This window comes from Delphinapterus leucas, chromosome 1 (assembly GCF_059928025.1).
Source record: "Delphinapterus leucas isolate spDelLeu-1000000601 "Yukka" chromosome 1, BTC_Dleu_Yukka2, whole genome shotgun sequence".
Taxonomy (NCBI): domain Eukaryota; kingdom Metazoa; phylum Chordata; class Mammalia; order Artiodactyla; family Monodontidae; genus Delphinapterus; species Delphinapterus leucas.
In genome coordinates this window covers 62,017,863-62,031,424 of record NC_143129.1, presented here as the reverse complement: position 1 = coordinate 62,031,424, position 13,562 = coordinate 62,017,863, and the positions used below count along the sequence as shown (strand labels likewise).

The following is a 13,562-nucleotide window of genomic DNA, read 5'->3' as shown; positions in this document are numbered from 1 at the left end:
GGATCCCACATGCTGCGTAGCGGCTGGGCCTGTAAGCCATGGCCGCTGAGCCTGCGCATCCGGAGCCTGTGCTCCACAACGAGAGAGGCCACAACAGTGAGAGGCCCGTGTACCACAAAAAAAAAAAAAAAAAAATCTACAAACAATAAATGCTGGAGAGGGTGTGGAGAAAAGGGAACACTCTTGCACTGCTGGTGGGAATGTAAATTGATACAGCCACTATGGAGAACAGTATGGAGGTTCCTTAAAAAACTACAAATAGAACTACCATATGACCCAGCAATCCCACTACTGGGCATATACCCTGAGAAAACCATAATTCAAAAACAGTCATGTACCAAAATGTTCATTGCAGCTCTATTTACAATAGCCAGGACATGGAAGCAACCTAAGTGTCCATCATCGGATGAAGGGATAAAGAAGATGTGGCACATATATACAATGGAATATTGCTCAGCCATAAAAAGAAATGAAATTGAGTTATTTGTACTGAGGTGGATGGACCTAGAGTCTGTCATACAGAGTGAAGTAAGTCAGAAAGAGAAAAATACCGTATGCTAACACATATATATGGAATCTAAGAAAAAAAAAAAGTCATGAAGAACCTAGGGGTAAGACAGGAATAAAGACACAGACCTACTAGAGAATGGACTTGAGGATATGGGGAGGGCAAAGTGTAAGCTGTGACAAAGTGAGAGAGTGGCATGGACATATATACACTACCAAACGTAAAATAGATAGCTAGTGGGAAGCAGCCGCACAGCACAGGGAGATCAGCTCGGTGCTTTGTGACCACCTAGAGGGGTGGGATAGGGAGGGTGGGAGGGAGGGAGCCGCAAGAGGGAAGAGATATGGGAACATATGTATATGTATGACTGAGTCACTTTGTTATAAAGCAGAAACTAACACACCATTGTAAAGAAATTATACTCCAATAAAGATGTTTAAAAAAAAAGGATTTTAAATTATATAATGTGAATTTCACCTACAATAACTATTCATGAAGGGATCAATTAAATTCTTCACTATTTTCTTTTTGCATATATATATATATATATATATAAAATCACAAAATCTAAGGTATTGACAGAAATAATGCCCCTAGAAAATATTCAATACAAGTGGACAATTACGTATAAAATAATCTACAAAGTATAACTCATCTTTTTCTTTCCAAATATGCTACCTTCCCTCAATTTCCTTACTTCTATTAATTCTCCCAGTATCCTTCTCATTTTACTAATAAGCAAGCTCCTTATGGCTGCCATATGAATCTTCCTAAATATCACTCTAAACCTCTTCCTCGTCTATGTAAAATCTTTCAGTGGCTTCCAACAGCTACAGAAATGAAATCACCTTAGCCTGACATTTGGGAGTATAATCTGACTGTAATAATAGTAGCATCATTCTTCGAGTGTGATCACATACTAGGCATTGTGCTAAGTGCTTAATATCATCTCATCTCATTCTCACAACGACGCCCGCAAGAGGTAAGAACTATTATTGGCTCCCTTTTCTGGAAATTAAGACTGAAGTATAAAGAATTTAAGTATTTTGTCCAAGGTCACATAGGTCTCAAGTAGAGACACCAGTATTTAAACTCAAGCAATCTGATTCAAAAGCCCATGTACTTCTGCCTGTGCTGTAGCCTAGCTGTGTAAATTATGACTTGCTATTCTAGTAAGGCAATCTCATCACTTTTTCCCCAACATGTCACTTTCATTCATAAGATTTTGCTCACACCCTTTCCCCTTACACTGTGTATGCAAATCCCACCCTTTCTTCAAGGCCCACCTCAACTCCACTCTGACTTCATGTTCTCTGACCACCCCACAGCATGTACCACCTGCTCTGCCTCTTTTAACCCTTAATTATAGTCTTTCTGATATTGTTATTTAACTCTAGAGTGTGTCTACAGGTTATCATCCCTCGCCTAACAAATGTCCAGAGGGCAGGAACAATTAATTGTACCACAACGGTGCTATGCTCATAGTGGGCATTTAATAAATGCTTGCTAAAAAAACACAAATGCAGGTAACTATGTAAAATGAATGCCATGAACTTCCTTAGTACTAGTTTTTTAACCAATGTTTGTATGCCTACATAATTACACAGGTATATCTTCATGAAATCTCTAAGCTCTATTCCACAGGATTACTGAAATGATGCAAGAAAAATATTAGTGAAACTCAAAACAGTACATAGTTTTTTGACCTTTGATTAAAGCATAACATACATATAGAAAAGTGCAAAATTTATAAGTGTACAGCTCAATGAATTTTCACAAACGAGCACACCTTGTAAACAGCAACCAAATTAAGAAAAAAATATTATGCCCCGAAGTCCCCCTCATGCCACAATGATACCTGCTATTCTGACTTCTACCACCATAGATTAATTTTGCCTAGCAAACCATTTTAAATTATTACAATTGTTTCTACCTGGGGAATCAAATATATTCCTCAAGTATGCCATTTTTTTAAAACATTTAAGAAATGGTCCACTCTGCCTAGGTCTCTCAGAAAATGGCCTTGAACATATTTTATACACATATTCTTATAGAAAATTATTGGTGAAATTGTTAGAAGGTGATAAATCAACCAGCTTCCAACCAATATAGTTTCTATTAAGTACAATGTTTTAGGCCAATAGCAAAATAGCAACAACAACAACAAAAAAGGCAGATTTCACATATTATCACCACCAGTGACTATGGTTAGGCCTACAAATAAAACATCTTGATAGAAGGTGAAAATGTTAATCACCTCTTTGCTTTGTTACATACATAGCCTATAACCCTGTAACTTGAGTCAGTTTTCTACTTTCTACTTTCTCTACCTTGTGAGCTCCTTACCTGCCCAGTCCAGGAACTCAACACACTCAGTCTGGGAATACCGAGCAGCAACATCTCGAGCTCGCTCTTCCTGGAAGTTCAGAGATTCTATATCAACATCCAATTCCACCAGTGCTTTCAAAGTTTCCAAACGACCCCAGGCTGCAGCACAGTGTAGGAGTGTGTAACCTAACAAATAGAATGAGGATGGTTAGGTCAAGAAGACTGCGCTGTTTTAGGCTATTTTATGGACTAGAAGATCACAATGGCAATCAGGTATTGAGCAACTACTACAGGCTAGGCACTATTCTAAGTGCTTTACATACAGTAAATTCATTTAGTTCATAAAAACCCCATGAGGTCAGAACTATTATAATCCCTATTTTACAGATAAGGAAACAGAGGTCCAGAGAAGCTAAACTTGCCCAAGGAACACAGCCAATAAATGATGAACACAAGGCACCAACACAGGCAATCTGAACTCTGAGCTCTTCAACATCTTCTTAAGGAAGATGGCAACCTCCCTAACAGTCATCTACTGGAACACAATTAGACCTATGACTTTAGCCTAAGGAATCTGCATCAACTCTAATTACTCTATTATTGCTAACACAATCATACAAATTACTACAACTGGTATGCCTTTGGTTTGGAAATTAATCATTTGAATTAAAATGGAAACTATGACCTATCCAATTAGAAAGTTATTTCTAAGATTTACTGAGGCAACTACCATGAGATATAATTGTAAAGGTGAAAAACATGGGCGGCATCTTTAAAATGTTTTCAGACTGGTTTAAAAAAATCAAGTCAAAACTGATTGTTTTAACTTACCCACGAGGATACATTTGTGATTCACTTAACTTGGCCAAAGAGGCATGTAGTACTACAAGAAGAGTTGAGCAGAAGAATGAACTAGCATGTATTAAATGTATTAAGTACTAGGTACTTTATGGGCTACTACTTCATTTAATCCTTCCACTAACACTATGAGGTAGGTATTATCAGCCCCATTAAAGGATACAGAGGAAAGTGCAGATCAGAAAGACTATATCTTGCCCAAGGCCACACTGGTAGTAAGCAGCCAAAGCAAAATCAAACCCAGATCTGTTGCCAAATAAAAGGTTTATAAGGAAAAGGAAATAGCACTCAAATGTTTGCCACTGGTTAGAGTAGGGAAAGAGAGAACAAGGACTCCTCCACTTCCTTCCAGAAACCTCCCCCTTGGCTCCCTATTTACCACATTCCCACAGTCCTGGGTCTCAGACCAAGTTGTAAACTATCTTTGTCTTGAGGCTATCACAACCAGAAGGGATAATAAAGAATTAATAAGGAATCAAAAGGAGCATGAAGCAAGCTACTCCAGGGTCAGCCAAAAGTGGAATTACCTCCCCTCTTTGGCCCAACTCTTTTTTTTAATGTTACAACAGTGAGACATTTCAGAACACCAAGAGATAAAGACTGGCCCAAGAATGTGACCATGGCTTTAGCCCCTACAAAATGGAGGGCCAAGAAATACCCAGATACCAACCCTCATTGTTCCTGCCTTCCGAAGATACATTTCTTCAGCCAAATGGCCCAGGGGCCCTGGTTTGCTGGGAGAGGGGGACACTATCTACGGAAAAGACACTGCAATAGCAGGAGCAGGAGGCCATTCCAAATGAGATATTCTGGGTCCTGATATTGCTCTTCTCAAGGCTGAAGTTACAGGCCAGGTCAGCAATAACATCTAAATTTTTTTCCTATTTTTTAATATACATAGTTTAAAAACAAGAAAACATGCTTTCTAAACAGACACAGGCTTTGACCAAGGAATTTAAAACCTATGGGTTTAAACCATGGGTTTAAAAAAACCATTGTATGTTTTCTTTTTCCCCTCGTGAGAGATGGTGTGTTTTCTAGAAGAAAACACACAGATCTTTGTACCATATGAACCCCATAGCCTTCCCAGGAAAAGAAGAACATTTAAATAAGATGATTTCAAAAGCATCCAGACAAGAAGGGGATTTTCCTAAAGTTCTCCCATAATATTGGCAATGAGTATTTGATCCCAGAAGGGAGATACAGAAGGCTACATTTAGAAATCCCAGCAGGAAGAAAGGGACCATAAATGGAATTCTGAAAAATTGGGATTGGTTCTAAGAGAAAAATAATTTCTTTGTGGAAGACTACTGGTTACTAAACAGAGAGAGTCAACTGAGTAGATAGTTCACAGTACGGCAAAAGATCAGACAAGAAGAAAAGTAATCTTTTTCCTCTATGCAGGCACTGTTCTGTGTGCTTCACAAGTATCAACTCATTTAATCCTCACTACGATCCTATGACATAGGCATGAGTATTTTTCTCATTTATAGATGAGGAAACAAAAGCATGGAGAGGATAAGTACTTTTCTCAAGGTTGCTATAAATTGATGAAGGTCATTAATAAGGTCAAAATCCAAAAACTCCGATGATGATAGTCACAAACAAGTAATAGGCCATGGAACAAAATACTCACCTACCTAGAATATTTTTCACAATCTGCGTACCACCAGCAGTACCAGACTCTTTGAATTCCCCAAATCCTGTTGTTTCATGTCTCTATAACTTTGCATATGCTGCTTTTTTCTGACTGATACAGTAATTACAGTAGCAAAATAAAAAATAGAAGTATAAATTTTATATTTACTTAGCATTAATACTGGTATTTTGTAAAACTGAGTTCAGAATTCAGTTTTTAATTAGTGTAACTAATACACTTTATTTTTATTTATTTATTTACTTTTTATTTATTTTTTGGCTGCGTTGGGTCTTCATTGTTGCATGCAGGCTTCCTCTAGTTGTGGCGAGCGGGGGCTACTCTTTGTTGCAGTGCACAGGCTTCTCATTGCGGTGGCTTCTCTTGTTGTGGAGCACAGGCTCTAGGCATGCGGGCTTCAGTAGTTGTGGCACACAGGCTCAGTAGTTGTGGCACACGGGCTTAGTTGCTCCATGGCATGTGGGATCTTCCCAGACCAGGGCTCAAACCCGTGCTCCCTGCATTGGCAGGTGGATTCTTAACCGTGGTGCCACCAGGGAAGCCCACTAATACACTTTAAATACAAAAATGTATAAGCATAAGATATCAGATAAAAGCATAACTATCAAATAGGAATATTAAGTATATATTGTCATTCTATTAGCAATATAAATTGTCAGATAAAACAAATCAAAATTAAAGATTAAAAAACAAATACTAGGGACTTCCCTGGTGGTACCGTGGTTAAGAATCTGCCTGCCAATGCAGGGGACACGGGCTCGAGCCCTGGTCTGGGAAGATCCCACATGCTGCAAAGCAACTAAGGCCTTGCGCCACAGCTACTGAGCCCACGTGCCACAACTACTGAAGCCCGCGTGCCTAGAGCCTGTGCTCTGCAACAATAGAAGCCACCGCAATGTGAAGCCCACGCACCACAACGAAGAGTAGCCCCCACTCACCACAACTAGAGAAAGCCCACGCAGCAATGAAGACCCAATGCAGCCAAAAATTAATTAATTTTAAAAAACACAAATACTATAAAAATGAAGAAACTATAATCATGAAAATTGCAAATAAAACATTTGATTTTTTAAGTGTGTCAATGGTATCAACAGGGTATTTCTGTACAAATTTTTTCAGCTACTGAAGTTTTTCTCACTCGACATTAGTTGGAAGTAGTTATAAACCAATACCAAATATTTTCCTTCGAATTACCTCAACTCTCATTTTAAAAGAGAGAGATATCTCCGAACAGCTTTTTGCTTTTTTGATAGAACTGCAATCTTTTTATTGAGAGTAAGTTGTAATCTTTATCGCCAAAGAAAACATTGCTGGTTCATATTTGTCTTTTTTAGTTTCCACATATACAGAGAGAGATTCCATTTCAGTTTCCTGATCAATTTCAAAACTATGAGATTCACATTCTACTTGTTTGGGAAGTTTGTGAACTTAAGAATTATTCTTACAATAGAAATTTTGTAATACCACAATATGGACCGTTTAAGTTTGTAATCTTCAGTTTGTCTTTTTATATACACTGAGCAATTAAATCATTGAAATTATTCTCAACCCATAAATGACTCTGATTTCATATTTTTTAAATACCAAATAAAACTATTATACCTATAAAAAGGCCAGTATTTCATTACCTAAAATAGTGGGTAAGTATACCAGAATAACAACAATATTGTAACACTAAAATCTGATACTACAGTTACTATACTGCCTGCCATGACCAATCCTTCAACCTCCTTTGTCTGGTAAACTCTTGGTCATTCTTCAAGATTCAATATATTGGACTTCCGTGGCAGTCCAGTGGTTAAGATTCCACGCTTCCACTGCAGGGGGCGCGGGTTCGATCCCTGGTCAGGCAACTGAGATCCCACATGCTGCGTGGTGCAGCCAAAAAAAAAAGATTCAATATAGCGCCTCCTCTATGAAGCCTTCCTTGACCATGTCCAACACTTCCACGTAAAGTTGACTAATCTCTCCTGAGCTATCACTGTACCTTGTCCCACTGTATATTAATTATCTATTTACACATCTGTTTTCTGCTAAACTGTGAACTTGTCCAAGTTTGTTGAATTCATTCATCTTTCCCAAGTTCCCAGCACAAGACCTGGCTAGTCCTCCATCCTTAACAAATGTTTGCTGATTGTATGGAAAGACAGAGTTTAAAACTAATTAGTTCTGATCATGCCTGTTTGAGTATGGCCAGGTTTAGAGACCAAAGCCTTGCCAGAACCAGAGAAGGTTCCACCATCAATAAACTGCAAACTGCACACACCTGTCCTTGGCTCAAACAGAAAAAAAGGTACTTCCCAATACACCAGAAGTCAGTAGTACAGAGAGCTGAGACTGTAAGAACTGTTTCATTCTCCTCCCTTTGGATCAAAAGTGTCCAATTCTTCAGTATTTAAAATGAAAGGAAATCCTGAAAGCAAATGTGATCCATCAATCACCTGGAAAATCATTTTCCTTCCTACCCATCTGAGTATCATCCACAAATAAATGGCATACATCTTCTTACTTTAGAGATATCTACCTGCAGTTCTTCAACCAGAAGTCCCTTAATTTTAGGCCAATGGCTTCTTATGTTCCAAAAATTAATAGTGTTCACATATACGCACACAATTATCATCCTTTAAAAAAAAAAAAGAAAATTCTGTCATTTGTGACAACGTGGATGAACCTCAAAGGCATTATACTAAGTGAAATAAGCCAGATAGAAAAAGCCAAATACTGCATGGTATCACTTATATGTGGAATCTAAAATAAAAATTATAAGTTAAACCCATGGAAACAGAGTAGAAAAGTGGTTACCAGGGGCTTGAGGGGTGGGGTAAACAGGGAGGGGTTGGTAAAAGGGTACAAACTTTCAGTTACAAGATGAAAAAGGTCTGAGGACCTAATGTATAACATGATGACTATAGTTAATAACTATATTGTATAACTGAAATTTGCTGAGAGTAGAACGTAAATGTTCTCACACACAAAAAAATGCAAAAAACCGTGAATTGATCTGTTCTCCCACATGAACAAGCTCATGGGAACTGAGTCAATACCAACCAAACAAGAAATTTACTGGTAAACTGTAATGTAATTCATTATTTTATAATGATTAAAATAATAATTGCCAAATTGGTACAATTAGGTTTGCCAGTTCATGCATACTTTCCATTATAAAATCATCTTCATGGAATGCCAAATAAGCTTAGAATTTCCCAAATCATCAAGTCCTGGTTCCTTTTAATTTACCAGTTCTCTCAATTTCTCTCCTCTCCATTTTACTATAAGCAGCAAGAAGCAAGCAGGATGCACCTTCAACCTCTGCTAAACAAGATTTCATGGCAAGCATGATATCAGAATGAAGAAACAGATTATCTTAGAGCACATCATCAAACTTGAAAGACTGTACACCTATATCCACACACTGGAAAATACCTAACAAGAGGATGGCAATACTCATATCAATTAGTCAGAACACCACCTTCCTTGAATAGTACTAGAGGCACACTGTCAGATATTGATTTGGGGCTCTCATTTTCTTTTATGTAGTATGATATTAGATATTACTATCAGTCCCATTTTTTGGGTGAAGAAGCTGTAGCATGGAAAGGTTATATAATTTGCCCAAGTCATAGGTAAGATTCAATACTAGGTAAGTTTGCTTCAGGTTCTCAATAGCCTTAAGGAAGGTTTCTTCTGTTCCTATTTCCCTAAAAGCTTTCATCATGAACGAGTGCTGCATTTTCTTTCAAAAGACTTTTCTACATCTATTGATATGATTATGTGGTTTTGTTTATTTAATCTTTTAATGTAGTGAATTATACTAACATTTTTTTCTAATGTTAAAACCATCCTGCATTAATGGGATAAACCCAACCTAGTCCAATAAATGTTTTAACACACAATCTTAGATTCAATTTGTTAAGATTTTATTTAAGATGTTTGCATCTGTGTTATTAAATGACTGGCCTATAATTTTCCTTTCTAGTGCTGTCCTTAACTAGTTTTGCTATAAAAGTTCTCTCTCATAAAATAAGTTAAGTAGTTTTCCAACTCTCTTTACATTCTCTGGAACCTTTGTATCAGCTAGAGATTACTTTTTCCCTACAAGTGTAGTAAACCTTACCTTTTAAAACATTTGAGTTTGAAATTAGGTGGGGGTGGGACAATGAGGCAGATTTTGATTACTTATTCAATGTTTTTAAATAACTATTGTTCTAGTCAAGTTCCTAGTTTTTTCTTGAATCAATTTTGGTAATTTATATTTTATTGGAAAATTGTCCATTTCATCCAAGTTTTCAAATGTACTGTCATGAAGTTGTTTATGATACTTTCTAGGAATTTTTTAAATCTTAGTTTTTCCTGTGTGAATGCTTCATTTTTAAAATTCCAAATGTTGTTTATGCTCTCTCTTTCTTATATCACATATCAAAAACTATCAATATTATCAAAGGTTTTTCAACTCTTTTCACTAAACCAGATTTTGGTTTTGTTGATTCTATTGTGGTTTTTTGTTTGTTTGTTTGTTTTTTGGTGGGTTTTTTTGGCTGCACTGTACAGCTTGCAGGATCAGGGATCTTAGTCAACAAGGGGTCAGACTGAACCTGGGACACCTGCAGTGGAAGAGTGGAGTACTAACCACTGGACCACCAGGGAATTCCTTCTCTATTGTTTCTTTATTTTCAATGTCATTATTTTACTCTATTATTTTCTCTTCTTCTTTCTTTGGATTTTCAATTGTTCTTTTTCTAACTCCTTGAGTTAAATACACTGCTTTCTAATTTTCAATATTTCTTATATTCTAATATATGCATTCAATTAGAATTTTAATTTTAGTTTTATTCCACAAGTTCTGACATAACTAGATCCTGTTGCCACTTAAATATTTCATAATTTCTATTATACCTTTTGTCACCAACAGATAATTTAAAGTGTGTTTTTGTTTCCAAACTTATAGGGATTTTCAGTTATCTTTTTGTTACTATTTTCTAATTTTATTTTATTGTTGTCAGAGACCACAGACTGCATGCTACGGATTCTTTGATATTTGTAGACACTTCCTTTATGGCCTAACATATCAATTTTTTAAATTGTTCCATGTGAGCATGAAGAAAATGTATAGTCCCTATTTGCTAAAGATCATTGTTTTATTTTCTACAATGACCATGTTTTATATTTGCAATCTGAAAAAACAAGTGACTGAATTTAAAGAGTTAATTGGATAATGGCTACAAAAAATAAATCTTCAAAGGAAAGAGATAATAATATTATTGAGCATTTACTGTATACCAACTTTATATTTATTATCATATTTAATCCTCATAACCTATAAGGAAAACCCTATAAAGAAAATACAATCATCCCCATTTTGTAGATGAAGCAGAGACACAAAAAGATTAAGTAACTTGCCCTAGTCACACAGCTAATAAATAGTGAATTCTGTGTTCTTAACTACTATGCTATACTAAATACATCAACATGCATATACACACATTCATATGTGTGTGTATATACACACACACACACAACATATGCAAAATATAAAGCAGGCACATCAAATTTATCCAAATTTAAAGATAATACATAGCATCTTTAGGTAGTCATAAGTAATACTGATAAGAGAAAAAAGACGAAATACCTCTGGTGGTTTTTTCATTCAGATTCACACCATATTTGGCTAAAGCTCTAATCACATCACTTTGCCCAGCCATGCAAGCTGCATACAACAAATTTCTCCCAACAATGTCTTCTTCCAAGAGTAGCTGCATGGCCTGTTCATGGTGAGGGTTCTCAGGATCCTCAAAAATCTTCTGCAAACCTTCTACATCCCCTGTGAGAGCAGGGGGTAAGAGGGGATTAATGGTGGCAGTTTCCTCTGCTTCTTTGGATTCTTCTTCTTCATTATCATCTTCTTCCTCTTCTTCTTGCTGTGAGAAAAATATTGATTTTTCTGAACTCTCTGACTCTGGGGGTCCTTCTGACTCCATTAACTCCAAAAATACCTGAGACCAAAAAAAGTAATAGAAATCTACTCAAACAAATCATTATTTGTTTATTTATTTGTTTGATCACTCAACTGACATTCAGTCAACTGAATGAAATGAAAGTACTTAACTGGTTCAAAATAAACCAGTTATAAAATAAGATACTGCATCCCTTCAATCAATAAAGTTTATTGTGCACCAACACACTGCCTGAATATATACTAAAATGCTGAATGATGTAAACAGTAAATTCAGTAGGAACAGGAGAAATATCAACCTGGGTGAGATTCATTAGGAAAAGATTGAAAGAGAATGTTAAAGAGGCTCACCTGCCTAAACAAGGGTCCGTGGTGGGGAGAAGTGAGAAATACAGCTGGATCACTGAAGCCAGATTATTAAGAACTTAAAAATCAGGCACTGACATTTAGACAGAATTCATTCACTCAGTAATACTTACTGAAAGCCTACTAATATACTAAGTGCTGTATAGGCACTATGTAAATTACCAAGAAAAATCAAATTTATTTCCTGCCCTTAACAACTTACTATTACAAAGGAGAAAATATGACATGTACAAAATAAGTGTAATAAATGGTGACAAGTGCTAAGAATCATAAAAGATGAAGTGCTATGGGAGTTCAGAAGGAACCAGATTAAGTCCTGGTAAAGTTAATCAAGTAAGTCTTAATAGTACTCACTCTGTCAGAACACATATTAAATTGGGGATGATTCAGAGAAGAGTAGCATGGTTCCCTCATGTGTACAAAAATGTTTGTAGCTGTTCATAAAAGCAAAAATCCTGGGCAGGAAAAAAAAACCAATGCCTATGAACAGGAGCATAAACTGTGGCATATTCACACAAAATTGTATATGGTAGTTAAAATGAAGAAATTACAGTAATATACTGTACAATAGCCAGTGAGGAATTTAATTCTGCCACCAACCACTGAATGAGTTTGGAAGTGGATCTGCTCCAGTTGAACTTTGAGATGACTGTGGTCCCAGGCAACGCCTTGACTGCAGCCTCGTGAGAGACCCTGAAGTAAAAGATCCAGCTAAGCTGTGCCCTGATTCTTAACCCAGAGAAACTGTAAGATACTGAATGTGCTATTTTAAGATACCAACTTTGAGGATAGTTTGTTATACAGCTATAAATAACTAAGGCACACAACGATATAAATGAATATTAGCAATACAGTATTAGCTGAAAAAAGTAAATCCAAAAGATTAAATATACCAAGATATATTTCTGTAAAGTTCAAAGCAATTAAAATTATGGTTACCAAGGGGGAGGGATAGGGGGAAGGACAGTTTGGGAGTTTGGGATTGACATGTACACACTGCTATATTTAAAATAACCAACAAGGAAAAAAATTAAAATAATAAAAATTAAGTTAAAATAGACTTTTTAGGAATATAAGTAGGTACTATAACACTATTTTAAAAAGAAGAAGAAAAGCAAGATTGAACACAAGATTCAGGATAGTGTTGAGAGGGTGGGTAAAGATGCAGGGAATGGGATAAAGGGAATCACATTTCTAGTAAAGAATATGGCATTTAAGCTGTGCCATAAAGAATTGGCAAGATTTGGTCATTCACAATTCAGAAGGAATGGAAATCTAGTTAGACAGAATAATATCTCTTTATACCATAGCCCTATATTAATCTCTACCATCACTAAATGTGTATAATACTTATAATCTGTTGAAGTTAGGAATTCTCTGATTGCAAATAATAGAAAAATAATAGGATTGACTTTTAAAAGTAGGAGATGATTTTCTCACATAGCAGGAAGTTTAAAGGTGGAGATGGTTCAGCAGCTCAAAAATATAGATCTAAGCTCTATTTTTCTATTCTATCACAGTTCATAAGACTTTCATCATCATGGCTGTTGCCTAATGGTGACAAGATGACTGTCATAATTCCTGGCATCACGTCTGCATTTATAGCAGTAAAAAGGGGGAATCCCCCTGAGGACACTAGTGGCATTCATCCCTTTTGAGAGGAAAGTGAAAAAAAAAACTTTCCTAACAAGACCCAACAAACTTCCAGTTATATCTCAAAGGCCAGATTGTTTCCTTATATTTAAGAGAAGGAAAAACAAAGTTTCTTGATTTTCCTGCCTCAATAACAGAAGCAAGCAAGGTAGATGGGGTTGGGGATGGGAGTTGAGTTAGCCAATCAATCATGACTCCACCATAAAATTTGGTCCAAATCTTATCTTTGAGACTGTTTTAGT

General features: G+C 36.3%; 1 protein-coding gene across 1 annotated transcript in view; it reads right to left on the bottom strand.

The window, feature by feature from the left end:
* ANKRD45 (ankyrin repeat domain 45) overlaps positions 1–12,522 on the bottom strand; it is a 50,731-nt gene extending 38,209 nt beyond the window's left edge. Inside the window, exons 1-2 of the mRNA XM_089910994.1 lie at positions 10,978–12,522; positions 2,855–3,022 (exon numbers count right to left, since the gene is read on the bottom strand). Of these exons, the coding sequence (XP_089767120.1) occupies positions 2,855–3,022; positions 10,978–11,326 (517 nt within the window). The 5' untranslated portion in view covers positions 11,327–12,522. The remainder of the gene's footprint in view (positions 1–2,854; positions 3,023–10,977) is intronic.
* Positions 12,523–13,562: the final 1,040 nt, after the last annotated feature.